This window comes from Schistocerca americana, chromosome 3, assembly GCF_021461395.2.
Source record: "Schistocerca americana isolate TAMUIC-IGC-003095 chromosome 3, iqSchAmer2.1, whole genome shotgun sequence".
Classification (NCBI taxonomy): Eukaryota; Metazoa; Arthropoda; class Insecta; order Orthoptera; family Acrididae; genus Schistocerca; species Schistocerca americana.
This window is the reverse complement of record NC_060121.1, coordinates 595,888,818-595,916,351: the sequence shown is the minus strand read 5'-3', so window position 1 is coordinate 595,916,351 and position 27,534 is coordinate 595,888,818. Positions and strand designations below refer to the sequence as shown.

The 27,534-nt window shown below is 43.0% G+C and overlaps 1 protein-coding gene across 1 annotated transcript in view; it reads left to right on the top strand.

Moving 5' to 3' along the window:
- LOC124606246 (UDP-glucosyltransferase 2-like) overlaps positions 1-24,492 on the top strand; it is a 110,166-nt gene extending 85,674 nt beyond the window's left edge. Inside the window, exon 6 of the mRNA XM_047138221.1 lies at positions 24,216-24,492. Coding sequence (XP_046994177.1) covers positions 24,216-24,492 — 277 coding nt within the window. The remainder of the gene's footprint in view (positions 1-24,215) is intronic.
- The last annotated feature ends 3,042 nt before the right edge of the window (positions 24,493-27,534 follow it).

The window sequence follows — 27,534 nt, the reverse complement described above, 5'->3', positions numbered from 1 at the left end:
CAACGGGAGGAATCCTCCATGGAATACAAAATATATAAAGAAACTTCTAAGGCAACAGTGACTACATAATGCCGAATGAAACGCACTTGGCTGTCAAAAAAGCAGTGCGTGACGCCTTCACCGGCTACCGAAGCAGTGTCTTATCGAAAGATCATAGATATTAAATGGAATTTGGCATGTGTGATTAGCAACGGATGTAACTAAGCGACTGATCAAAGGACGTGCGAGTTTGAAGTACGCAGGCAGAGTGCAGTGTAGCCCCTCAGGAGTTATCTGAAATCAACTACTGCATTAAACTTACGGGAGATTATACCCAACCACAATGAAATTTCCTTAATTTAGCAATATGGTCCAAACTCGAACTTTGAGTTTGATTTATGGGGGGTTTTCATTCTTTACGGCTTTACAAAAAATAGTTTGTTACAACCAGGAGTAACACAATAAATATATGAGCATTCTACAGTTCATTAACACAAAACTGATGCAAATAATTCTGTTACCAAGGGCAAAGTTGTAGAGAACACAGGAAGTGGAAGTGAAATGTAGAATTCCGCCGCAAAATCACAAGTCCGTTGACATACCAAGCCTAGTGACTGTTGAAGTCCAAGTTCCAGCATAGCATTCGGGTTTTAAGTCCAGAGCGCAGCCACATCGACATCGAATAGCAGGTCCATAGCAGAGTAGCAATTCCGAATTGTAGTGTTAGTAGCGGTGTTAATTAAGGCTCCATATTTAATGAAACCGGCGGCTGGCGTCGCTGTATATTCTGGGCGTCCAGTCGCTGAGTGTGGACAACTGCTGCGGCTTGCAGCGGGCGCCCACGGGGGCGGCCTGCGATGCTAGCTGCGGGCCACCGTACCTAGAAGTGCGGCCTACGGTGCATTTCTCGGCCGCGCGTGAATGTTGATTCACACTTGGAACGTCGCGGTCACGTCCGTCACGTAAAGGGATTCTCCTCTGTAGTTCAAATGGTGGCATTCACACACGCCGTCAACGGAACGTCATCGACAAGTCACGTCACGTCAAGGTTTCGGTGGGTCATAATGTAGCCTACTTGGAGAGAAACTGTTACGTTAAGTACACAGTGTGAACTAATACGAAATTATTCCCCACTGGCTGCTAAGGTCTTAATATGTACTGGAAGACAATACTAAGTTAGAGTATTTTATTTTATACATTGAAGCAATACACTGCAAACTAAACACTACATATCTTGTTCAATGTGCTTTATTCGCGATTTTTCCAGTGGAATAGCGAACAGAAAAAGCGGGAGTAAATCTGGTGTGGTACGCAAAAGTTTAAAGTAAGATTTGTAATAAAATAATGACGGTCAGCAGGAAGAAGAAATAAGTGTAAGCATAGTTCGAGTACGCTAAAACGGCTCATCTATAAATACCCCAGGCAAACCATCTGCTTCTGCCGAGGCGATATTGGACTCCTAAATGTTGAATTTCTCTTCGTAATTTTTATTTGTGTCATCAGTAACAGGTAAAAAAACTTTTGTTCAGACACTGTAAAACATTCATAGAACGATGACACCTCCCACCTCCTCTTCCAGCTCCTTATAAAGAGAGTGGAACTCTCCTTCATAGTTCGATTTTTTAACATTTTTCTATCCCAGACTATTTTTGCTCTGCGGTGTCATGGGACATTCGCACCGAACAAATGAATCGAACAAAACGAGAACAACGAAAAAAATAGCGCAACGGCCAAGGTAACTGTCTGGGATTCGGAGAACGCGGGTTTGAATCTCGAAGAAACCTAGCGGATGTTATTCTTTTCGTTTGTATTTTTCCATATCTCAGTTGATAGGGATAGGAGGCTTAATAAGGTAAGTAAATCAATAAGGAATGATAATAATAAGGCAGGCAAACTAATTTACCAAACGCCGTGAGATAGTAAAGTATTAAGCCTTGTCACATGAAAACAACTCCGAGTAAGAGTGCTGCGAATTCCTCACGAGGGATCACAGATAGCCAACCGCTCGACGCTTGTTTACGGCGAGGCACGGGACAGAATGCACGCGGGGAGAGTTATGTTGTCCCGGTTGCCTCTTCGTCATATCATAGTTGTGCACCTGGAAGAGTGAAGGTGTCCAGCAAGAGCCTAATAGAAGTCAATCGGAAAGAATTGTTTTACGTCATTAGGCTGCCGCGAACCTCGCGGATACATGTACCACGATTTTTCCATCGTTAATGTGCCGATTGAAATTCGTTTTCTGAATGAATACAGTGTTCTTCCGTAGGTAACATATGACGATTACTGTAGGCAGTTTGTAGTAATTAGCTCGTCTGTTTATGCCGTAGTAACTACTTATTGTTTGTTGTGTCATATCTTTCAGGTGCATAATCTGAATAATGGAGGATGTACACCCTTCGACTAGCGCTGTAATATATAGCTGGGAGCCTGTCACAGACGATGGCAAGTGGGAAGTTACCGACGCTGTGTTTTGGTTTGTAAAAGTGTTGCGAGAGAGATGCATTATCAACGCACTACCGGAAGCACGCAGTTCTGTTTCTCAGCGTTTGAGAAATTTATTTGCCTACCTTAATATTATCATTCCGTATTGATTTACTTACCTTATCAACCCTCCTATCCCTATCAATTGAGATATGGGAAAATAAAAACGAAAAGAATAACATCCGCTAGGTTTCTTCGAGGTTCAAACCCGCGTTCTCCGAATCCCAGACAGCTAACTTGGCCATTGCGCTATTTTTTTTATTGTTCTTGTTTCGTTCGATTCATTTGTTCTTTGCGGATGTCCCATGACACCCGTTCAAGTTCGGTGTTGAGCCGTTTTTAATTAGAGAGGGCAGCTAACCCTCTGACCGAACACGCTGAGCTAACGTGCCGGCGACTATCGGTGCTGTCGGCGAAAAGCGTTTACCATTTCGATACAGAAGCGGCAGTTGTAAAAGTTTCTTACCTCGATTTCTGGAAAAGTATGCGTTTTCGGGCCCATACCTGATGATGAAAAAGGCTCTATTTACAATTATCTATCGATCCCGCCAATTTTGAGTCGATTGCTCGTCATAACATTTAGGGGTGATTTTCTCAAAAACGCGGGGGTACTGACCCAAAATATCTTACACTCCTTCGTTTTAGGTTGTTCACAAGCGACCTGCCAAATTTGAGCATAATCGGTTGGCCGTGTCTGAGGCCTTCCCCTTGTGAGAGCATCCCACGGCGGCCGCGACACTCCTTCGAACAATGAGCAGTATAATACTTTGTATCGCTCGGAGTAAAAAACCTTTTCGTCTCGAAATTCTAGACACATACACCTTTCAAAATACGCAAGAAAATGTAGGATTTTCCACAGATTTTGATGAGAACCTGGCCTTGAAGAAGTGGGTTCTTTTAACTACGCCCTTGACATAATTTTTTCGCAAATGGTCGCTTCATACTGAGGATGGGACGTGGACGCTGTTCTGAAAGCACTAAAACTCAAACACTCTCTGCAGGTGGAAAAGAAATCACTAGAAGTTAAGTTCACCATACCAAATAAAATCCTAATAATTCCTACGAATTACAAGCTGTTGCTGTCGATCGTGGCTATCGAGCATTCTTTCTGCCTTAGATATTCTATAGATCACAATGAAATAAAACCTAACGTGGGTGGATAACGAAATAAAGCGTTCCTCGAAAAACTACGTTGAGATCGGTAAAACTGAAATACGTGAAATATTGTTGAAAGATATCCAGGTGGGGACTGTTTGAATTACTGGTTATGTTAGCATAATTTTAGTGTTCAAACAACATTTATTTTTTTCTAAAAAACAGGTATAAATTATGATAAACAAGTTGTTGATTGAAAACCGTAAACAACTAACAGATGGTTTAAGACTACACTGGACACGGACCCTGGGTTGGCACAGACAGCTTAACTCTGGCCTTAAAAATGTGGATAACGCAATCTGAATTGAACTGACGCTGGGCAGATTAATCAAATGTACTAAAGTTTCTCTATATAGGTGCAGCTGAGAGCAAGTGGCGATTGAGATCTGTACGCCCTGACAGTGCGGAGCGCTAGTACGCTACCCTGTTTGCTTCGTGCGGTGATGTACATTGCAGATGGCGAGGTACGTGCGGCAGAGGTGAGACGTGGAGGCGGCACCTGTGAATTGATCGTGACCACGAAAGAAGTGCAAAAAACTCACGGTCTAGCGACCAGGCAGGCGGATCGCAATTTACTGTCTACCAGAGCTCTGAAATCAAGGTAGATTTCAATGTGTGACACATCCGTTCGCTGGTCATACCAAGAACCAATATGACTCACTTATATGACAGAATGCACAAGGATACCAAATGTCAAGACTGATAAATCAAAAATGAGTAAGTGTGCCCTCAGCAAACGAGCAGTACAAGACGTTTGAAGTCACACTGTTGGTACAGTAACAACTTCACCACAGGATCCTCGTCTAAACTACTCGCAAGTGAAGTCAGTCTTAGGATATGTCCCAAGTACCAACCACACATGCCAGAGCCTCGACTAGAAATGCTTCCAGACCTAAGTCCCGTACCCGTGTGCTTCGCACCAATCCAGGAAAAAAACTTCCGTTTACCTGCAAAGTGCACGAACGACGCCACCTTTACCATCTCTTGAGCTAATAACAAGTCTTTAGAGACACTAAATCACCCCTCCCACATGACAGCACAAACTCATGTCGAACCAGGGCAGGAGTCAAGAAACCTCCATCTCTGAAAAAAAGGAAACCGCCAATTACTTTTTTTTAAGTTTTCGCAGTGGGGGAAGAGACGATTTTCTCTGAAGTCGTGTTGCTTCCCACAGCAACAAGCGAACAGATAAAGATCTTTATCTGAATCATCTTGTAACACCACACCCGTCACTTATCTGGTTTTGGCGTGTGTTCACTCCAGCTAATTGACTAACAGATCAACAGAGTGTGCAAAACTGCCGCAATATCGGATAACACAAAGAAAGTAATAAGGCCCTGTGACTTCTAATTGAACTGCGGTGGCAGTGTTGACATTAATTGATTCACAATTGATCACTTTGAATTAAAAAGGGGTGCACATTGATCTCATATTCAGCTATTGAACAACAGATGCAAATGTTGAACATAAAATTAATTAAGAAAATGACTTGGGATTTCAACTACTTGATTGAAAACAGATGCAGTCGATTAGCACAAATTTATTTTAACTCTCGACCATCCATCATCTCATTACATGACTCTCCTATCAGGCAGTGGTAATAAATTGCGTTTACGTGGAGTAAAGCGCGATAAATCAAATTTAATTCCTATCGACTGACCCAGGTGTAATGCGAAGTGCGAGAAGAATTCCCCAATACACGGTCCATGAAATCCTCGTGGAAACTTTGCTGATGTGATCCAACAAATAAATGTGGCCTAATTCAAGCCGCAGTGGGTGCAATATCACCGAATTCAGCGTGGCAGGGCTTCGTCGTTGTGAGGACGTCAGCTGGCCTCGTGGTACTGCAAGGCTGCACTCGTCTATTCACTCCTAGCTATCTTGCTCAGTACATAGCTGAACCAAAACTTTGTATCTCCAAGCTCAATCGTTCCATTTGCTAAGTCCTAAACTGCAGAGATGCTCACTCTTTCTGAGGCAAGAACGCCACATTCGCACTCTAGGCAAGCTGAGAATGAAAGACCCCTATGGAGACTTCTCCCAGTCCAATCTTCGCCTCGGTTTCCCCTCCAGCAAAATCACTTACGCCAATTGCAGCGCAAGTCACGTTAATTATGCGTCGCTTCCCAGTGCCGACCAATGCTTGCTCTGGGAAGTCAACAAATTCCCACAAAATTTCCCTTCCTCTCAATTTCTGCTATTTAGCTCCTCCCAGGCCACCCATCAAGGTTAGCGTCTGCTCAAAACACCAATTTTTCCGGAATTCTGACTCCCAGGAGAGTACTTCAAATTCCTTGGTCCTATGTTCCCATTGGAGGCCGGCGTATTTCATTCTGTCGCTCTTCACCTGATTTACTTCAGACTCTGCAGACTGTGAATTCAGCATGAAGTTGCTATAGTCACAAACACGCATATTTTGGCCTCTGTTGACCGCTCCACCATAGCTTTACGTGGGTTTCTCGCATGTTTCACTGAAAATGGGACGACAGACATTTATCAATAGGCTTACAAGTTTTCCATCTGCTTCCCAGTACACCAGCATGGGGTCAACCACCCACTCACTGTCACTCATCTTAAGGCAGCTGGAGGCCGCACCCCGTTAGCGCTTTCTCAGAGCTTGAGCCGCCCTAAGCTGCCTATTGTCGCTTCCCATCGCTGCTCCCCAGCCGGCCACGTTCAGCTCTGAATACTTCCCTGGGATAAACTAGCCTCCAGTTAATCGACGCGTTTTCACAAAGTTATCATGTTGTGTGAATTACTTTACGTCACCTGACATTAATTATTCCAATACGTCCATACTATACCCTCTACAAGATGCATTGTGCCTTGTCAGTCATTTTTGTTCAGCCCTGCTGTTCCCTCAACGTGAGTTAGGTGATCTTTAATGACTTCATGTAAGGGGCATAGTTCTTGCCATCTTAAAACTTGTGCCTTGGAGCTTGTTAGTCCTAGCTACGAGGTTTAATAAAGATACTATCTCTAATCGTTTCTCAGACGCCGGATTTTTCTTCCTTTTTTTTGAGAGATGGAGGTTTGTTGACTACTGCCCTGGTTCGATATGAGTTTGTGCTGTCATGTGGGAGGGGGGATTTAGCGCCTCTAAAGCCTTGTTATTAGCTGGGGGAATGCTCACTGACCTATTTTCGCATTTGGCGAACACAAAAGCTTGTGAATTTCTATTACACATGAAGAATTGCTAAGGAATGGGCTCGCCGCTAATTGCTTTCAACTCCCAACACGCCGTTTCTACAAGTTAAGAACCATAAAAATACCTCATGCTTTTAGCGCCGTACCAGGCTCTATCAACATCTGCCCAGGCTGTTATCTTTCTAGAATCTTGCTCAAGTTGTAGTGAAATCTTTCATAATTTCCATATGCGAAAAATAGGTGAGTGAGTAACTTGTCCTCTCTCGTAGTCACATGACTCCTTTGATAGATGAATTTAATTTCTGCAATGATTATCTATATTCTGAAACGAAATGACTAACCTGAATACACGTCAAAATGTTTTGTCCTAATTGCACTTGAAAGCAGCACGAAGTACTCATCACGCCATCAGACTCCTAATCGCTAACTCAACATTTTCTAAAGCACCCACATTGTGGACTGGTGTAACATCCCTGAGAGGTGGCGGATGGCAGTCAGTCATCCAGAAAGACACCACGGTGCCAGGCGTTTTGTCCAATCAGGTGGATGCTAACAATGCCCAGCATCCATTGCACGAGCCTCCCACCAGCATACAGAATGAAATTTGAGCCGGCGTTCGGTGGAAATCTCTACAGCTTCCCCATTTGTCGGCCTGACTATTCGCAAGACTGACTTTTTAAAAAGAATGGTGCTAACTGTCGTCTCCGGCCAAATCACGCGTCAAGCAATGTTTGGAAATTAACTTCAGCCGCCATAAGCACGCCTCTACAACGAGAACCAAGAAAGCTATTCTGATTGTATGATCGCTCACGTACTTCCAGTCAGCCACATATTCTTACATCGATGAATAGGATTTCGATAAGGGGTAATGTTGTATACTGATAAGAAGTAAAAGACAGAAAATGAAATCCACAAAGTTGGCTCCCCCACATAATCCAGGATCAAGTAACAGAAAACTAAATGGAACCAAGTTAATCATTACAAGTAATAGTTTCATGAAATTTGTCTGAAACAGTCGCCTTTCAAATTCATATAAGAATATAACGAAATTAACTTAACTTAGCGTCTCGGCCCAAGAGACATTAACCAGATATCGAATTGCTAGCAATTTCGCTATGTTACTACACTCCTGGAAATTGAAATAAGAACACCGTGAATTCATTGTCCCAGGAAGGGGAAACTTTATTGACACATTCCTGGAGTCAGATACATCACACTGACAGAACCACAGGCACATAGACACAGGCAACAGAGCATGCACAATGTCGGCACTAGTACATTGTATATCCACCTTTCGCAGCAATGCAGGCTGCTATTCTCCCATGGAGACGATCGTAGAGATGCTGGATGTAGTCCTGTGGAACGGCTTGCCATGCCATTTCCACCTGGCGCCTCAGTTGGACCAGCGTTGGTGCTGGACGTGCAGACCGCGTGAGACGACGCTTCATCCAGTCCCAAACATGCTCAATGGGGGACAGATCCGGAGATCTTGCTGGCCAGGGTAGTTGACTTACACCTTCTAGAGCACGTTGGGTGGCACGGGATACATGCGGACGTGCATTGTACTGTTGGAACAGCAAGTTCCCTTGCCGGTCTAGGAATGGTAGAACGATGGGTTCGATGACGGTTTGGATGTACCGTGCACTATTCAGTGTCCCCTCGACGATCACCAGTGGTGTACGGCCAGTGTAGGAGATCGCTCCCCACACCATGATGCCGGGTGTTGGCCCTGTGTGCCTCGGTCGTATGCAGTCCTGATTGTGGCGCTCACCTGCACGGCGCCAAACACGCATACGACCATCATTGGCACCAAGGCAGAAGCGACTCTCATCGCTGAAGACGACACGTCTCCATTCGTCCCTCCATTCACGCCTGTCGTGACACCACTGGAGGCGGGCTGCATGATGTTGGGGCGTGAGCGGAAGACGGCCTAACGGTGTGCGGGACCGTATCCCAGCTTCATGGAGACGGTTGCGAATGGTCCTCGCCGATACCCCAGGGGCAACAGTGTCCCTAACTTGCTGGGAAGTGGCGGTGCGGTCCCCTACGGCACTGCGTAGGATCCTACGGTCTTGGCGTGCATCCGTGCGTCGCTGCGGTCCAGTCCCAGGTCGACGGGCACGTGCACCTTCCGCCGACCACTGGCGACAACATCGATGTACTGTGGAGACCTCACGCCGCACGTGTTGAGCAATTCGGCGGTACGTCCACCCGGCCTCCCGCATGCCCACTATACGCCCTCGCTCAAAGTCCGTCAACTGCACATACAGTTCACGTCCACGCTGTCGCGGCATGCTACCAGTGTTAAAGACTGCGATGGAGCTCCGTATGCCATGTCAAACTGGCTGACACTGACGGCGGCGGTGCACAAATGCTGCGCAGCTAGCGCCATTCGACGGCCAACACCGCGGTTCCTGGTGTGTCCGCTGTGCCGTGCGTGTGGTCATTGCTTGTACAGCCCTCTCGCAGTGTCCGGAGCAAGTATGGTGGGTCTGACACACCGGTGTCAATGTGTCCTTTTTTCCATTTCCAGGAGTGTATTATTATATTTCCCTATGGACACAATGCAGAGTCGGACGGTTTTCAGATGATTCTCGAGGTAACATACACTTTCCAGCATAGAACAATATCACAACATTACAAATTACGTAACAAAATGTCCCACCTAAGCAACAGTAAGGAGCGTTATGTGCAACATCCGACAATACATCCAACATCATGTCAGTATTATTTATTTGGCATGTTATATCTGTATGGGTATCTCCATTACATGTCCAAAATATAAGAACGAATTCTTTATTTCCAATGACTGTCTGCTTATCAGCAAAACGTCAATATCTTTACCATCTGTATCAACACCAGTCCAGCTCACAACGTGACATCTGGCACAGCTATAGACATATTTCGTCATTGACACATTACGACATTACGAATAAATGTATCGTGTAGGCTGAGTCGACCTCGACAGAAGGCCCAAAGATAAGTCTACAGTGACGTCACAGTAAAGTAGGGCTTACATCAAACGTTCCGTAGCGTCAATTGGTAACATGAACTTTGGCCTATGAATCTTACTAATTGCCACGCGGTTAAAAATGGGACAAAAGATCTTTACTGATTCATTAGATGTCTGCGGTAGCAGTGTAATCTGTATAAATAAAGCGAACATGTTAAGACACAAGTCATATGTTAATCACTTGCAGATCTATTGAACTTGGGATCAACACATTCACCAGTAATCGTGTCCCTGGTATCATCTCCTAATGCAGTGGGCGGTACTCCTTTTTGGGCTAAACCTCCTTAATACCTAAGTTTCGTTTTTGTTTATTGAGATTCATATCGTCTGAAATGTGTTGCGCATTTTAGATTACTATGATGCTTTTTACGTGATAATAATAATAATAATAATAATCTGTCTTCAGTTTGAACGGTCTAAAATTCTGTACTTTAGATTTGATCGTCTTATGGTAATTGAATGAATTAGGTTTCTCACAAGACGCCTGTGTCAGAAAATGTATGTAGTGACTCATACAGGACGATTCTTAACAACTGAAAACGCTACCTGAGCACTCTAATGGAAAATGTCTATATGTCCGGACAACGCTGAAGAGAAGGAAGCAAAACGCACACATTTCCGTGGAAAAATAAACGACCAATACAGTAAGTGCTGAGTAAAATTTCTTAGTTCAAAGAAGAAGCTGTATACTTGTACCACCAAAATATTAAAAGTCGTACTGTTGCTTAGAGTTCTTAGTTTTAGTGCGCGAGCAGTAGGGATTGTATTGCACCGAATCTTTTATTTCAAGCAAAATGTATTTTAATGCATTAGGAAAAAGCGTCAACCATTCGTTACACGTGCGACAGCATGCGCAACCAATACGTTCCAAAACGCCCCGCATAAAACTGGGATTTTTCCGGGGACCACACCCCTGGTTCTATTGGTGATTAGAAGGTGGGGGTCAAGTGTTTTTGATAGCCCTTAGACTAGAGAGTATTAGAGTGCCTAATAGAAGTCTCGTCTTACTGTAAATATTCTACAGCACACGGCCAAAATTTGAATATTACGCACTTCATCCAGCTTAAGCTAATGTAGAAAAATGGTTTGCTCATTTTTGTTACATGTGATCTATGGTGGCTCGTAAGGGACTTATGGAGACGTCATTTCGTTCATTGATGGTCCGTGTGAAAACCCAAAAATCATGATTTTCGGATATCAAAACAGAAGCGCGGATTGCAAGACGGCTATGCACAGCAAATAGCTGAATTTTCCCGGAGTATTCCTAAGGTCCCGATCTCGAACAAACCTGAAAATTTTCTTTATGTGTTTGTCAGTTGTCGAAATACAGAGGTTGAAAGTTATTGGAACGATCTGTTGTAATAAAATGACGAGGAACGTCTTAGTTTTGGTTAAAGAATTTTTCTGTTTGGTTATTTTTGCGTTATAGCTCGCGTGTTTTGAGAGTAAGCCGTTTTTAGGCAAGCCTAGTTGTAAACGTAAAAACAGGCACGTAGAATCAGGTGTGCCGCTAATACGTAGTTTACAAACTGACGTAGCACCGAGAAATACGCTGTAAAGTGTCTGTGTTATCATCAAATGGCTCTGAGCAGTATGGGACTTAACATCTGAGGTCATCAGTCCCTCAGAACTTAGAACTACTTAAACCTAACTAACCTAAGGACATCATACACATCCATGCCCGAGGCAGGATTCGAACCTGCGACCGTAGCGATCGAGAGGTTCCACACTGAAGCGCCTAGAACCGCTCGGCCACACCAGCCAGCTATGTGTTATCATCACAAGATTTTTGGTAAACCCGTGTTGTTTTAGCACTGAATCGCATGCAGTATTTTTGTGTACATAAAATCCAGTCTGAGATGTAAAGTTATATAGTTTTGAGTTACTTTAATTTGACCTTAGTAAATTATCAAAATTTTACGCTGCAATAAAGTTCTTTTGATGTGAGTGAAATGTCCTGATGTTGCAAAGAAAAGAATGGAACCAACGGAAAAATGCTCCTATCGGAGAAAATAATGAGAATATGTTCCTGTTTAATAAAGGACTCTGAAAGGTGAGGTACCAGGGCCACGTCCTACTTTACTCAGCACCCTCAAAAATTTTCCCACAAATTCTTGCATGTGAACATATTAGCGCTTTTTTATGCTGAGAAAGGAGACAGTGACACTGGCGAAGAGATGGAAAAGTGATAAAATTGGACGATAGTAGACAGTGACTGTGGTACATAAAGAGCTAAGGAGACAATGGCAGTGGTAGAGAAAGTGAGAACACAGTGCCAGAGGAACATAGCTGACAGTGACAGAACAGGGCTGAAAAAAGAGTGAGGGAGACAATGGCAGCGAGAGAGGAATAAGAGACGGAGAAAGTGGAAGTGGGTGAGAGCCAGTGATTATGGGAGATAGTGAGAGGCAGAGCCTATGACAATGACAATGAGGAAGAGAAAGACAGTGACAGTAATAAGAGGTAGCAGCAGAGGGAGCTAATTTATGAAATAGCGCAATAAGAGAGAGCAAGAGGGAGGTAGTGACGGTGACAGTGAGAGAAGACAACATTAGTTGGAGAGTATGATGGACACTGGCTGTCAGACAGTAACAGGAAGACGTAAAGAGACATTGACACTGACTTGCACTTAATGAGTCAGTGAGAATGGACAGATTGGAGTGGATGGGTACGAGTGACTTGAAAATGATTGACTAGTGATTGTGAGTGAGTGACAGTTAGGGAACTTGTGGGAGTACATGTTGAAAGGGTACAGTACCGCCCGACATTGAAAATAGGTACAACATACTTCATTATTTTTGTCAGAACAACACATTTTTTTTTGTAAAATAACTCAATTTCAATTAATACAGTGAAGCCGGATACCAGTGTGGGAAAGAATGACAATTTATTTATTTAATTGATCACATGTGCACTACCACAAACTAAATCCCTACATCCAGTTTGGTGAGATCTGTGAAATGTATGAATGTATGGTCGTCTGCTAACCGCAGATAGTGAATGTGAATATATGATCATCTTTGAGTCGATCCTTTCGCCACCTTTGGTGGGACCAAAGAGATGAAATTTGCCTGAGCTTTGAGCGCCTGAAATGTGGCTGACCAATACGATAGCAAGGTGCTTCCCCCACCTCGACAGAGATGGGAGAGGACCGAGAGAACGGCCATGTTTCAGCACTCTGCAGCTGGATCTTGTGCTGTTAAGACCTGCATTCATTCTTATTTATCGAGTAACATGAACTCTAGTACTCACACTCAAGTTACAAGTTATCCTCCCATATAGTTAATACGCAACGGAAACACGCATCTGACTATCAGTAATTTACAGAACTCTGACTGTACACTACGCACTGACAATACCACATTTTCTTTTGTCTTTTATTTAATGGCTTTTGTCAACATGTGGCCACCGCACACATTATAAATTCGGGACATTATGACAACATAGAATTCGAAGGAAAAGTCCACCAATCTTTTCCTTTTCACTGTCTTATTTATTCCGATAAATTCTCTAACCCAAACACACAAATTCTACAACCTACAACAATAACACATGAGAAATTCCGCCCAGTTGGCATGGCCTTACAATGGTGAATCTCTATATTATGGTCTCGTAATTACTTTTAACGCTACAGTGCACTTTCTGGATAGGATGGTGGATCTTTTATTATACCTCACACTTCGACTCTCACAATCATCATCACTAAACTTTCCTCCAGACCGAGCGGTACCGAAGGAACAAGCATAACCCACTAATCTTTTGAAACTACCTCGCTACTCTCCCATGCAAACCACACATACCCAAATTACATGACATACAACACACTACCATAGAAAATACTACACAGAGAATGGTCACAACATTATCACTTTCAGCTTTCCCACTTCAATTAATATTTATCCCAGTTTCACACGACACTGCCCCACTTCGCAATTCTACTTTCCTACTATGAACTCTGGAGATATATGCACGTCTTCCTGTGCAATGCAAGCCAAGTGGCGTTGTTGGATAGACGGCCGACTCACCTTGATTCTCTCTCAGAGTTTAAATCTAGCGTCACACGGAATCATATCACGCAAAGTAACATTAAGAACATATTTATCACAAACGCGAGTCCTCAACTGATACCATGGACGAGTACTTCTCTTTATCCTTTGTCTCATACATAGATTGAGACTTACACAGTACCCACCACGTGGAAGTACTCGTCTCTTATTTCAAGTCCTGCACACGCCATTTCTTAAATATTTCAACTTATGGTACACACGCTATTTCTTAAATATTTCAACTTATTGTACACACACTAGTAATTCAGCTTAACTTAAGCACATGGAAGTATTTCAACTTATTGCTACACGTGGTTTCATTGTGACCGTTGGTCACTTCCGAAGATTACTACAATCCCTTTAATATTACCTGCCTGACATTTAATTCTCCCCACAAAAGTTCCTGAAATAGAGAAATTAATATTTCAAACTACTGATAAATATTCCACATGCATACCATGTCTCCACTCTTTCATCATTACGCAGCACAACTAAAACAGGTCTTAACAGCACAAGATCCAGCGGCAGAGTGCTGAAACATGGCCGTTCTCTCGGTCCTCTCCCATCTCTGTCGAGGTGGGGGAAGCACCTTGCTATCGTATTGGTCAGCCACATTTCAGGCGCTCAAAGCTCAGGCAAATTTCATCTCTTTGGTCCCACCAAAGGTGGCCAAAGGATCGACTCAAAGATGATCATATATTCACATTCACTATCTGCGGTTAGCAGACGACCATACATTCATTCATTTCACAGATCTCACCAAACTGGATGTAGGGATTTACTTTGTGGTAGTGCACATGTGATCAATTAAATAAATAAATTGTCATTCTTTCCCACACTGGTATCCGGCTTCGCTGTATTAATTGAAATTGAGTTATTTTACAAAAAAAAAAAAATGTGTTGTTCTGACAAAAATAATGAAGTATGTTGTACCTATTTTCAATGTCGGGCAGTACTGTACCCTTTCACCACCAGCTACCCGTGCAGAAGAATATGGCACGGTACTATCCTTGCAATGCGAGGGTAGTGCCGAATATTTTTTTTTTTTTTAAGAAAGCTGTATTAGAACAAACTTAGCAAGTAATCAAAATAACCAGGAGGAGACCTTAGCCCCTGGTGACCTCAAATTGACGACCAAATGTTGTTACTTTACCAAATTATTGACACAGTTGTTGCATTATTGTACTCTCCACAATCCAGAGTAACGTACACATACATATTTACAACAATCCAAATGGCAAATAAAACATCACATCATACAAATAAAAAATAATGGTGAGATAAAAATTGGCTCAGTTACCGGGATTTTCGTTATTTTTATGAAATAAAATACTAATTGTACTCATGAAATTTTAAGTAGCTCACTGTCCAAAAACAGAACAAGTAATCTGACATTCATAAATTGCGTTGTAATAATCTTTACCTGGCAATGTCTAAATACGAAACAAAATCAACAAAAGAAAAAATTTCGTACACTAGTTACACGTAGAAGTCAGGCTCCATATCAATACACGCAATAAATAGTTAGCAATAAGTGCTTGAATCCACCAGTAGGTCTCGTATCTTAATCTAGTGCTCATTTCTCTGTTGTCACACATTTAGACGACAAGAACTTGCATTTCGACTAGCCTTCGTTACACTTTAATGTGAAATATCACCACTGTGATAATAAAATAAGTGGCTTCAGGCAACACACCAACAAGATCATAACTGTCCACGACATCAAAATGCATCAATTAATTCCGATATTTGTTGTGCAATGCAAACTCTTCTCCCCTGTGACAACCCTACTGATCAATGCTAAAAGGGCCGCTACGTTAGTATGACGCCACTGGCTAATAATTAAAGCATCCTTGTACCAAATATTCTAATAAACATGCTACGTGAACTTGATAACCCAGAACAAACAAACAAAAACCACTAACTATTCTAAACACAAATGTTAATGAAATACAATTACACTTGCTGTCCCTTCAGGAATGAAACATATAAAAAAAATTTTACACAATTACAAGTACAAATACATTATTCCCTATCTTGCGAGTCACACAGAATCATTTCATTCTGTGATTTTCTTGGGGTCTAAAAAGTTGCTGACAGGTTCCCTAGAAACACTGTCTCAGTGTCAAAGCTCTCCCATGGTTACCCGGACGAAAGTCTTTAAGTCACTCAAATCGGCATTTTGAACACGCACTGAACAGTAAACTGTATCTCACATTAAACACAAATGCCATAGTCACTCTCAGCGCACGATCCACACGAATCTGGTCGTCCAAAAGTGGCCCTACAACTACTATTACCCACGGTTCTGTCCTTTCAGTTCATGGTGTAATTAAAAGTCGTAAGTTCCAACAAACAGCACTTATTCCCGCACCAATTAAAGAAATGTCTCCTACTACAGACGCAAATGTCAATGTCCCACTCTAGTTTCTTGCGTTCATACAATAATTAGTCACCAAACGACAACTGTCCTCTTCAAGAATACCAAGCGTCCCATATGCAATTCCCAATGCACACTTAACAAGTCACTGCCAAAAGTTTATGGATCCCACCGTTCAGTGGTCAAGACAAAACAAAACGATCGTCCTGTCTGCTAAAGACAAAATCTTTTCCACCACTCACAACGTGGGAACACCAGTCCTTCACTTTCCACCTTATGGAGACGTAACGAGCAGTCATCTTCTTTCACAGCTCCACAGTCCAGTACTAGTTAATAGTTGCTGGTAACTAATGCCCGCCGGACTCTGCGTCGCGTCGTTCATTCTGCCGTGGCGCCGCCGCTCGAGCTCGTGCAGTTGAGCAGAAGAAACCACCCGCTGTTGCCTCCGCGGGATACTTTCCCCAGTCGTAAGGGTGGCGGAACTTATGAATGGCCAGTGGTACGTGCGTGTTGCCCCAGGCCGTTGACCTGCTGCAGCGGGCACGTGGAGTGTACCCCGACCGGCAGTGGAGTGGCGAGTGCCGGGGTTCTGTTGCCGACGTCTGCTTGGCTTATGTGGTCTACATCTACATCTACATCTACATTTATACTCCGCAAGCCACCCAACGGTGTGTGGCGGAGGGCACTTTACGTGCCACTGTCATTACCTCCCTTTCCTGTTCCAGTCGCGTATGGTTCGCGGGAAGAACGACTGTCTGAAAGCCTCCGTGCACGCTCTAATCTCTCTAATTTTACATTCGTGATCTCCTCGGGAGGTATAAGTAGGGGGAAGCAATATATTCGATACCTCATCCAGAAATGCACCCTCTTGAAACCTGGCGAGCAAGCTACACCGCGATGCAGAGCGCCTCTCTTGCAGAGTCTGCCACTTGAGTTTATTAAACATCTCCGTAACGCTATCACGGTTACCAAATAACCTTGTGACGAAACGCGCCGCTCTTCTTTGGATCTTCTCTATCTCCTCCGTCAGACCGATCTGGTACGGATCCCACACTGATGAGCAATACTCAAGTATAGGTCGAACGAGTGTTTTGTAAGCCACCTCCTTTGTTGATGGACTACATTTTCTAAGCACTCTCCCAATGAATCTCAACCTGGTACTCGCCTTACCAACAATTAATTTTATATGATCATTCCACTTCAAATCGTTCCGCACGCATACTCCCAGATATTTTACAGAAGTAACTGCTACCAGTGTTTGTTCCGCTATCATATAGTCATACAATAAAGGATCCTTCTTTCTATGTATTCGCGTGTTCGGTGTAGCCCCACAGCGCTACGACACCCAATCAATCAGACCCTTCTGTGCATCTCGCAACATTACAGACAAAAGGATATTCTTACAGCATTTAAATACTCATTGAATACATGTACGATCTATTAGATACATTGGTAATAAAAGAATCTTTGTTCTAAAAAAAACATAAAATCATACACCCTAGTTTTCTACACATACAACACCAACATTTATCTCTATTCTATATACAGCCCACACTTGTGCTATTGATTGTACCTGTCGTCCCTCATACAAAACATGAAAGTGTAAAAAAAAAACAAAAGGAATAAGAAACAATCTATACAGCTCATAATTACAATATCAAATAGTAGATTACTCTAACATCCTATCACAGTGAAAATATTAGAAACTGTTCATTCTAAAACTACAATATACAGTGAACCATTGTGCTTGTGACAGACTGAAATTAATACCCCTTGAAAGTGTTCTAACAAAAAATAAGAAATAATCTACACAGCTCACAGTTATCTACCACATGTTATTAACTAGTAAACTACTTTAACATCCTAACACAATAAACATTTTAGAAACTGGTGACTCTAAATCTACAACATACAATGCACCTTTGCGCTTGTGAGAGACTGAAATTAGCATCTCTTTATACATTTTACATTTTATTATATATAACAACATTTCTAGGACACGTATGTACCATCCACATGTCAGATCCTGACCTGACATCGAGGTTCCTCCAAATCAAACAATAAAGCACAATAATGTTTTAGTTATGGATCGGTAGCATCCCCTTTACAGGAGTGTGCGCTTTGATCACACTACTCTACGACTCTCACTCACCAGACATCACACTTTCTTCTCATTCAACCCATTAATACACTAACAGAATAGGTCTAGAAGTCAGCTAACCTTAACACCACCACACTCACGACAACATACCATTCCTTTGCTCCCTTATACTCAACCACATAACACATGAAGCTGTTTCAGAGATAGCATTCCAGCCTCCGAATTCGTCCTTTCAATCTGGCACCTCTCTCCATCGGCTTACGTCTGCATTCACTTCACCGATTATTCATCCTGCTAAATATCACTTAGAATTGCGACATTTCATCTAAGAACAAAAAATACACAAATTATTCCTCCTGCAAAATAACTGTACACATTCTTGGTACCGTTTTGATTAGTTATACTGGTACCAGGCTTCAACAACAACAACAACAAAAAAAAATTTTTTTTACATAGCAACTGTTATGGTAGGAATTAGATTTACTCTTATATTACATCTTACGTCAGTATTCCACAACGTTCACCATCTGGATCTCATACTCCCTTTATGTCGTTTCACATTGTGCAGTTGTCCTCATCTCTTCATTCGTATTTCGGCTCTCCGTCCGTCCATTACTCCATCATTCCCTGGTCTTCCTTCGCCATTCACATCTATCTTGATTGCAGCATACACCGGCCTCTCTGTAACATACATCTAAGACATCTCCACATTATTCAATTCTACTCACCTTTATTTACCACTGTTTCATCACGTCGAATCTCTCTTTATTAAACACACTGCTCCACGTCGCTTCTCTCCTTATATATCACCTTTATCCACTACTATTTATCACGTCGCTTCTCTATCTACCATCTTTATCCTCTCATTAATCATCACGTCGTTTCTGCTTGATCCTTATTCATAAGACAAAAAAATACGTACATACACCACTCTGTCGACTCCTGTTCGTGACTCATTCGACCAGTCTATTCCGTCATACTTCCTGACACCCCGCCTGAAAATTGTTATGTTCGATTTGACCCTGCACAACGTTACACACCACAAATAAATACACTGACTATCTACCATAAATTGCCTACTTTCGATCAATCCTTAACTTTTCCATAATTTGATGTTAGAAATGTGATGAAGCCCACGCGATTGTTTTCCCTTGATCGTCTCAATCAGTACAGCATTTTCATGGACAATTCGCCTCACTCTGAATGGTCCACTATACACAGTAAAGAATTTGCTAGTTAGGAATCTGAACTTACATGAAAATTAAATGTGTGCAGAGAATATACAAGCTGGGAGAAACGGGACAGCCCAAGTGTTAGAATTTTTGGTGCTAGTGGTCTCTTTCCCTAACACCAGATTCCGAACATCCACATGCAGCACCTCATAACTGTCGCTATGACGATGACATACTACCGATCAGATGGCAGCTAATCTAAAAACTTTGATCACAATGTTGACTTTTTACATTACGTGTTAAGTACCTGCAATAGTCAAATCGCACTAATTACACTGGACTCATTGGCATTATTACATAACATTTTAGCAACTGGTTTCTTTGAGGAAACAGTCCTTTTACTTTACTGTTCCAAATAAAAATTTGCAAATTTTGCTCTGAGAGACCAGCCTAACAGATTCCATTACTGGTGTTTTATTCTGTGATCAGAAGTATGGTATTTGCACTCCTACATATCAGTAGAGTATGTCTGCTACATAGACAATTTTCAGTGCCAGCTGTGTTTTAAGGCAAGATGCTAAGTGCTGATATGTTGGATTAGTTTCTCCTATTCTTCAATCCATTATGACAAGAATGAAATGCCAGGATTCCATGCTCTCCTGCCATTCTGATAGTTTCTGCCGTTCCTATCCTCGACTCTGTCTGACCTATGAGTCGTTTCACCGTTCACAATGTTGCACTCATTACCCAGTTCCTGTAACAAGTGTTGAAATGACGTGGAATCGTCTAAGCCTCTGCCTGCTATCACTATATCTCTGCGCAATTTCACTGGCAACTTCGCTCTACAGATCCTAATGAGCTCCCCAGGTTCGTATGTCACATCCAAATACCTATTTCGTCTCAGTATTTCCTGATAGTACGCCACTGGATCTCTTATACCACCTTCGTTACCATTTCGCATCATCAATATGCTTTGCGTAACCTGGTCCTGCTTACTTTGCGACCATAATTCATTTAAATAGCTACTACAGTCTTTAATAACTTCCTGCATTTTCGCTCTAGCCTCGTCCCTCAAATGGTTACACACAAACTTCATTTTGAGGGGCAGTCCCCACGATGAAGGTAATGAATCTTGAAATTGAGAAAGCCTTGGACTATACCCGGTTGGGTTTGCCACCTGCTTTATCCGAAACAACCGTTCTTCTGACTCTCTGAATTCGTCTTCCTCTTTCTGCCTATTTTCGCTTTTTGAGTTTATCTCAATCTCCCTCTGCAATCTACCTGGTGGTGTGTCACCTTTGCTACTGCACGCTAACTGCAACTGTGCTAGTTCCTCACTATTTTTCCTACTTATTACTAATTGCGCCTCTTTGAGCTGTAATCGTATTCATTCTGACCACAACTTCTTTGATTCGCTCATCCGGCAACACGTCCCTACGTTCTGTAATATCGCTCTCTATTGCACTTATTTGTACCTCCAAATTATTGGCTTTTTCTTTCACAGCATCCTGTACTTGCTTCGACACACCCAGATTCTTCTCCCCCTCATCTAACCGATTATTAACTGTGGGCAGACGCTCATCGATAACTGCATGTAGCTTCCTCATTGCCTCTTTATTTCCCTTATCCAATGCCTCCATACTTTCCTTACTACCTTTATCCATCGCTTCCCATCTTTCCTTATTATCTCTATCCATCGCGTCCAATATTTCCTTAAACTCCCTATCTCTCTCCTTACTCTCCCTATCCATTGCTTCCAATCTTTCCTTATAATCTTTATCCATCTTCTGTAAAAACTGCAGTAGCACACTGTCATTTGCTACTATCGGTGCGCTCACATTGTTTGCCTGAGAACCCGTCGCTTCGCTAAGGGTAGCTGCACTTTCACTGCATACTTGACCTAGTCCCGGCTCGCCCGCGTCATCGGGAAAAGCCCCCGATTGTGAACAAAGCCCGCCGCATAAAGGATCACCTAGCCGCGGTCCGCTGAACAATTCAGCCCCTTCTGAGTGTTTGCCGTCCCCGCTCATTAACCCATGGTCAACAGCTACTTCCTGCTGCACTGCTACGTTCACCCCAGAATCACTATTCTCCATGGTGACTACACTTTTCGACTGCGACCTAGTTACTACGGACATTACGCAAAAAAAATTATACAACGATCTTCCAGCCTCGGACGATATAGCAATTAATTACATAAAAAAATAAAAGATCCTCACCAATCCAGAAAGAAATTGCAAACAGAAAAAATTTACTTCTTAGCGCTATCACAATATATTCCATCAAAATAAAAAAAATCTTAACAGCAAACCCTAACAGCAAGATATCCTGCCAGAATATCCTGGCAAAATATATCCTGGCCAAATTATCCTGGCAACATAATATCCTAACAAAAAAATCCTGGCAGGGTCGAAATTATGAGAGGCACCCACATGCCTTGCTCATACTGTGGCATCAAGCAGTCAGGCCTGCAAGCTGAGTGGTCTGCCAAGCGAGTGGATTCATTCTTATTTATCGAGTAACATGAACTCTAGTACTCACACTCAAGTTACAAGTTATCCTCCTATATGATTAATACGCAACGGAAACACGTATCTGACTATCAGTAATTTACAGAACTCTCACTGTACACTACGCACTGACAATACCACATTTTCTTTTTGTCTTTTATTTAACAGCTTTTGTCAACACGTGGCCACCGCACACATTATAAATTCGGGACATTATGACAACATAGAATTCGAAGGAAAAGTCCACCAATCTTTTTCTTTTCACTCTCTTATTTATTCCGATAAATTCTCTAACCTAAACACACAAATTCTACAACCTACAACAATAACACATGAGAAATTCCGCCCAGTGGGCATGGCCTTACAGTGGTCTCGTAATTGGTTGGTTGGTTTGTTGGGGGAAGGAGACCAGACAGCGAGGTCATCGGTCTCATCGGATTAGGGAAGGACGGGGAAGGAAGTCGGCCGTGCCCTTTGAAAGGAACCATCCCGGCATTTGCCTGGAGCGATTTAGGGAAATCACGGAAAACCTAAATCAAGATGGCCGGACGTGGGATTGAACCGTCGTCCTCCCGAATGCGAGTCCAGTGTCTAACCACTGCGCCATCTCGCTTGGTTGGTCTCGTAATTACTTTTAACGCTACAGTGCACTTCTGGATAGGATGGTGGATCTTTTATTATTCCTCATACTTCGACTCTCACAATCATCATCACTAAACTTTCCTCCAGACTAAGCGGTACCGAAGGAATAAGCATAACCCACTAATCTTTTGAAACTACCTCGCTACTCTCCCATGCAAACCACACATACCCAAATTACATGACATACAACACACTACAATAGAAAATACTACACAGAGAATGGTCACAACATTATCACTTTCAGCTTTCCCACTTCAATTAATATTTATCCCAGTTTCACACGACACTGCCCCACTTCGTAATTCTACTTTCCTACTATGAACTCTGGAGATATATGCACGTCTTCCTGTGCAATGCAAGCCAAGTGGCGTTGCTGGATAGACGGCCGACTCACCTTGATTCTCTCTCAGAGTTTAAATCTAGCGTCACACGGAATCATATCACGCAAAGTAACATTGAGAACATATTTATCACACACGCGAGTCCTCAACTGATACCATGGACGAGTACTTCTCTTTATCCTTTGTCTCATACACAGATTGAGACTCACACAGTACTCACCACGTGGAAGTACTCGTCTCTTATTTCAAGTCCTGCACACGCCATTTCTTAAATATTTCAACTTATGGTACACACGATATTTCTTAGATATTTCAACTTATTGTACACACACTAGTAATTCAGCTTAACTTAAGCACATGGAAGTATTTCAACTTATTGCTACACGTGGTTTCATTGTGACCGTTGGTCACTTCTGAAGATTACTACAATCCCTTTAATATTACCTGCCTGACATTTAATTCTCCCCACAAAAGTTCCTGAAATAGAGAAATTATTATTTCAAACTACTCTTAAATATTCCACATGCATACCATGTCTCCACACTTTCATCATTACGCAGCACAACCAAAACAGGTCTTAACAGCACAAGATCCAGCTGCAGAGTGCTGAAACATGGCCATTCTCTCGGTCCTCTCCCATCTCTGTCGAGGTGGGGGAAGCACCTTGCTATCGTATTGGTCAGCCACATTTCAGGCGCTCAAAGCTCAGGCAAATTTCATCTCTTTGGTCCCACCAAAGGTGGCCAAAGGATCGACTCAAAGATGATCATATATTCACATTCTCTATCTGCGGTTAGCAGACGACCATACATTCATTCATTTCACAGATCTCACCAAACTGGATGTAGGGATTTACTTTGTGGTAGTGCACATGTGATCAATTAAATAAATAAATTGTCATTCTTTCCCACACTGGTATCCGGCTTCACTGTATTAATTGAAATTGAGTTATTTTACAACAAAAAAAATGTGTTGTTTTGACAAAAATAATGAAGAACATATATATATTCGTAGGTCAAAATTAGTAGCAAGATATTTAAAAGTGTTGAAGGTAGAATGAGGCAGATGGTACCCTACTTTTCAGGTCAGTCTTTTGATAAACTGGAGTATATTCGTTTTTGATGCGCTATTATTGCCAAAAACGCACTTTCTAGCCTTTCGTCACTGTTCACATAATTTTATGTCGTCGCACGGCAGTATGAATGGTGTTTCCAATAGGTATGCATAAGGTGAAACTCTTGTCCACAGCTACCGGGAGAAGATGGAACAGTTCTCGGCGGTTTACCGGGAACACCAAGAGACGTCGCTGCAGAGGGCCGTGTGGTGGGTGGAGTACGTGCTGCGCCACGACGGGGCTCCCCACCTACGCAGCGCGGCCACGCACCTGCGCTGGTGGCAGCTGCTGCTGCTCGACGCCATGGCAGTCTTGCTGGCAGCCGCTCTTGTGGTCATCTTTGTTGTTTACAAACTAGTGCGGTGCCTTCGGAGTGCCCTGCGACGGAACAACAAGCAAAAGCAAAGCTGAGCTGTTTTTTTTTTTTTTTTTTTTTTTTTAAATTGTCGCTGACTACTCTATGTTGCTAAAGACGTTCAGGCAGTCATTAGTGTATGTTCCAAAGACACTAACAGTGTACGTTTAAGTAATTTCGCTAATGAGAGGTAGTGTTAAGCCGTCGGCATAAGGGACGAGGCCGCCAGAGCTGAAACGCACGCAGATGGTATGTCCAACGTCACGAGACAGCACTGTCAGCGCACTGCACTAGCTGGTTAGCTTGATATCGCGTTCTCAGCGATCTCCAGCGACAGTTTTCGGCTTTATCTGGCTTTCAAGCTATACAGTCGGTTCACGAAAATGGACACGCATAGAATTCCTACGTTAGCTCTATTAAAATACACATTTACTTTCTTGACAATACACTAGTCATGTTGTTCTCTCTGTGTTGCATGTTAATAAATATTTCATTATCGGTGATAAACTATTATCGGTGAACGGGTAAAAGACAAAAATGATGGATACGTATCCACTCAATAGGGACAGCAGCTGATAAAAGTTCACTAAACTGAACGAATCCACTCCTGACAGAGAGCGCACTTATCTTTACCCATCAAATATTACAGAAATTATTTCTGTAGTCCTACAACCTTTTAGAAAACACAAAGGTAAAGAAGAAAATTGCATACAGCAGGACGCGATCCCTCTACCAGTGCACCTTCAGTTCTATAAAGTGGTGCGTCAATCAACTACGTTGTACTGAAAGTTTACAGTCGGCACTGTCGTGCTTTATGTTACACTCTTGTAAAGGTTTCAGTCGCCGAAATGTCATTAATTGACATCTAAATACAATAAATAATAACAAGAATGACACGTTTTCATGAATCGTTCCCTCTTATCTTACTATCATGACACGCGATCTATAATGCAAAAATAACTAAATACGTAAATTCGTTAACCACCGAAATGACATTTCTGGTCGCTTTATTACAACAAATCGAACCAATAACGATTCGCTCTCGAGACACTCAATGTGATGGCGCCTAGAAATAGACTATATTCATAGAATGTGGCATGTAACAAAAAATCACCCGAAAATCAGCTTCTACCGAACACGATAAATACAGTATGGCGTCTTGCTTTCTTCTTGTGACGTGGGGATCATTCTTGCTTCCTATTGGTTCTACTTTACGTGGTACGTTGTCCAAATATCGCAGAACTTATTTTGTCATTCACGTGATGAAATGAATCCTCAGTGTGAAATAGTAGGAATGACGTCGCAAAACTCGTAGCCTGGGAGCTTGAAGTTGTATAGAAATTGAATCATTGTAGAGTTCCTGTATAATCTCGTAGGCTGTGCTCACACGGAGCGACTGAAAAGGAACGCCGCACGCAAGTGATCTGCGTTGTCAACTGGTTGCCGACAAACTGGTAACGCAGTTCCGCAGCCAGGAAAACTTTGGAACGAGAAACTGCAACTGCAGTGTGCGATCGTGGCTGTGAGGGAGTATCATTAGTCGCACCCGAGCATGTGGTCGACAGATACAATCTCAGAAGAATAACTGGTTCTCTATTATTATTATATACGAATAAGAAAACTCTGGAGACATCCGTATATCCAAAGAAATATAAACTGCAGGATATATGTACAATAGCAGCCAACGAGCTGTAAGACAGCACCGGAATCAGTAGCTTTTTCTAGAACGGCTAAACAGTACTACAGTGTGAGATTTTCACTCTGCAGCGGAGTGTGCGCTGATATGAAACTTCCTGGTAGATTAAAACTGTGTGCCCGACCGAGACTCGAACTCGGGACCTTTGCCTTTCGCGGGCAAGTGCTCTACCAACTGAGCTACCGAAGCACGACACACGCCCGGTACTCACAGCTTTACTTCTGCCAGTACCTCGTCTACTACCTTGCTTCGGTAGCTCAGTTGGTAGAGCACTTGCCCGCGAAAGGCAAAGGTCCCGAATTCGAGTCTCGGTCGGGCACACAGTTTTAATCTGCCAGGAAGTTTCATATCAGCGCACACTCCGCTGCAGAGTGAAAATCTCATTCTGGAAACACCCCCAGGCTGTGGCTAAGCCATGTCTCCGCAATATCCTTTCTTTCAGGAGTGCTAGTTCTGCAAGGTTCGCAGGAGAGCTTCTGCAAAGTTTGGAAGGTAGGAGACGAGGTACTGGCAGAAGTAAAGCTGTGAGTACCGGGCGTGAGTCGTGCTTCGGTAGCTCAGTTGGTAGAGCACTTGCCCGCGAAAGGCAAAGGTCCCGAATTCGAGTCTCGGTCGGGCACACAGTTTTAATCTGCCAGGAAGTTTCAGTACTACAGTGATTTGAAGCTGTTAATGTCTTCCGCCACAACACGTCGTTACTTCTACACTCCTGGAAATTGAAATAAGAACACCGTGAATTCATTGTCCCAGGAAGGGGAAACTTTATTGACACATTCCTGGGGTCAGATACATCACATGATCACACTGACAGAACCACAGGCACATAGATACAGGCAACAGAGCATGCACAATGTCGGCACTAGTACATTGTATATCCACCTTTCGCAGCAATGCAGGCTGCTATTCTCCCATGGAGACGATCGTAGAGATGCTGGATGTAGTCCTGTGGAACGGCTTGCCATGCCATTTACACCTGGCGCCTCAGTTGGACCAGCGTTCGTGCTGGACGCGCAGACCGCGTGAGACGACGCTTCATCCAGTCCCAAACATGCTCAATGGGGGACAGATCCGGAGATCTTGCTGGCCAGGGTAGTTGACTTACACCTTCTAGAGCACGTTGGGTGGCACGGGATACATGCGGACGTGCATTGTCCTGTTGGAACAGCAATTTCCCTTGCCGGTCTAGGAATGGTACAACGATGGGTTTGATGACGGTTTGGATGTACCGTGCACTATTCAGTGTCCCCTCGACGATCACCAGTGGTGTACGGCCAGTGTAGGAGATCACTCCCTACACCATGATGCCGGGTGTTGGCCCTGTGTGCCTCGGTCGTATGCAGTCCTGATTGTGGCGCTCACCTGCACGGCGCCAAACACGCATACGACCATCATTGGCACCAAG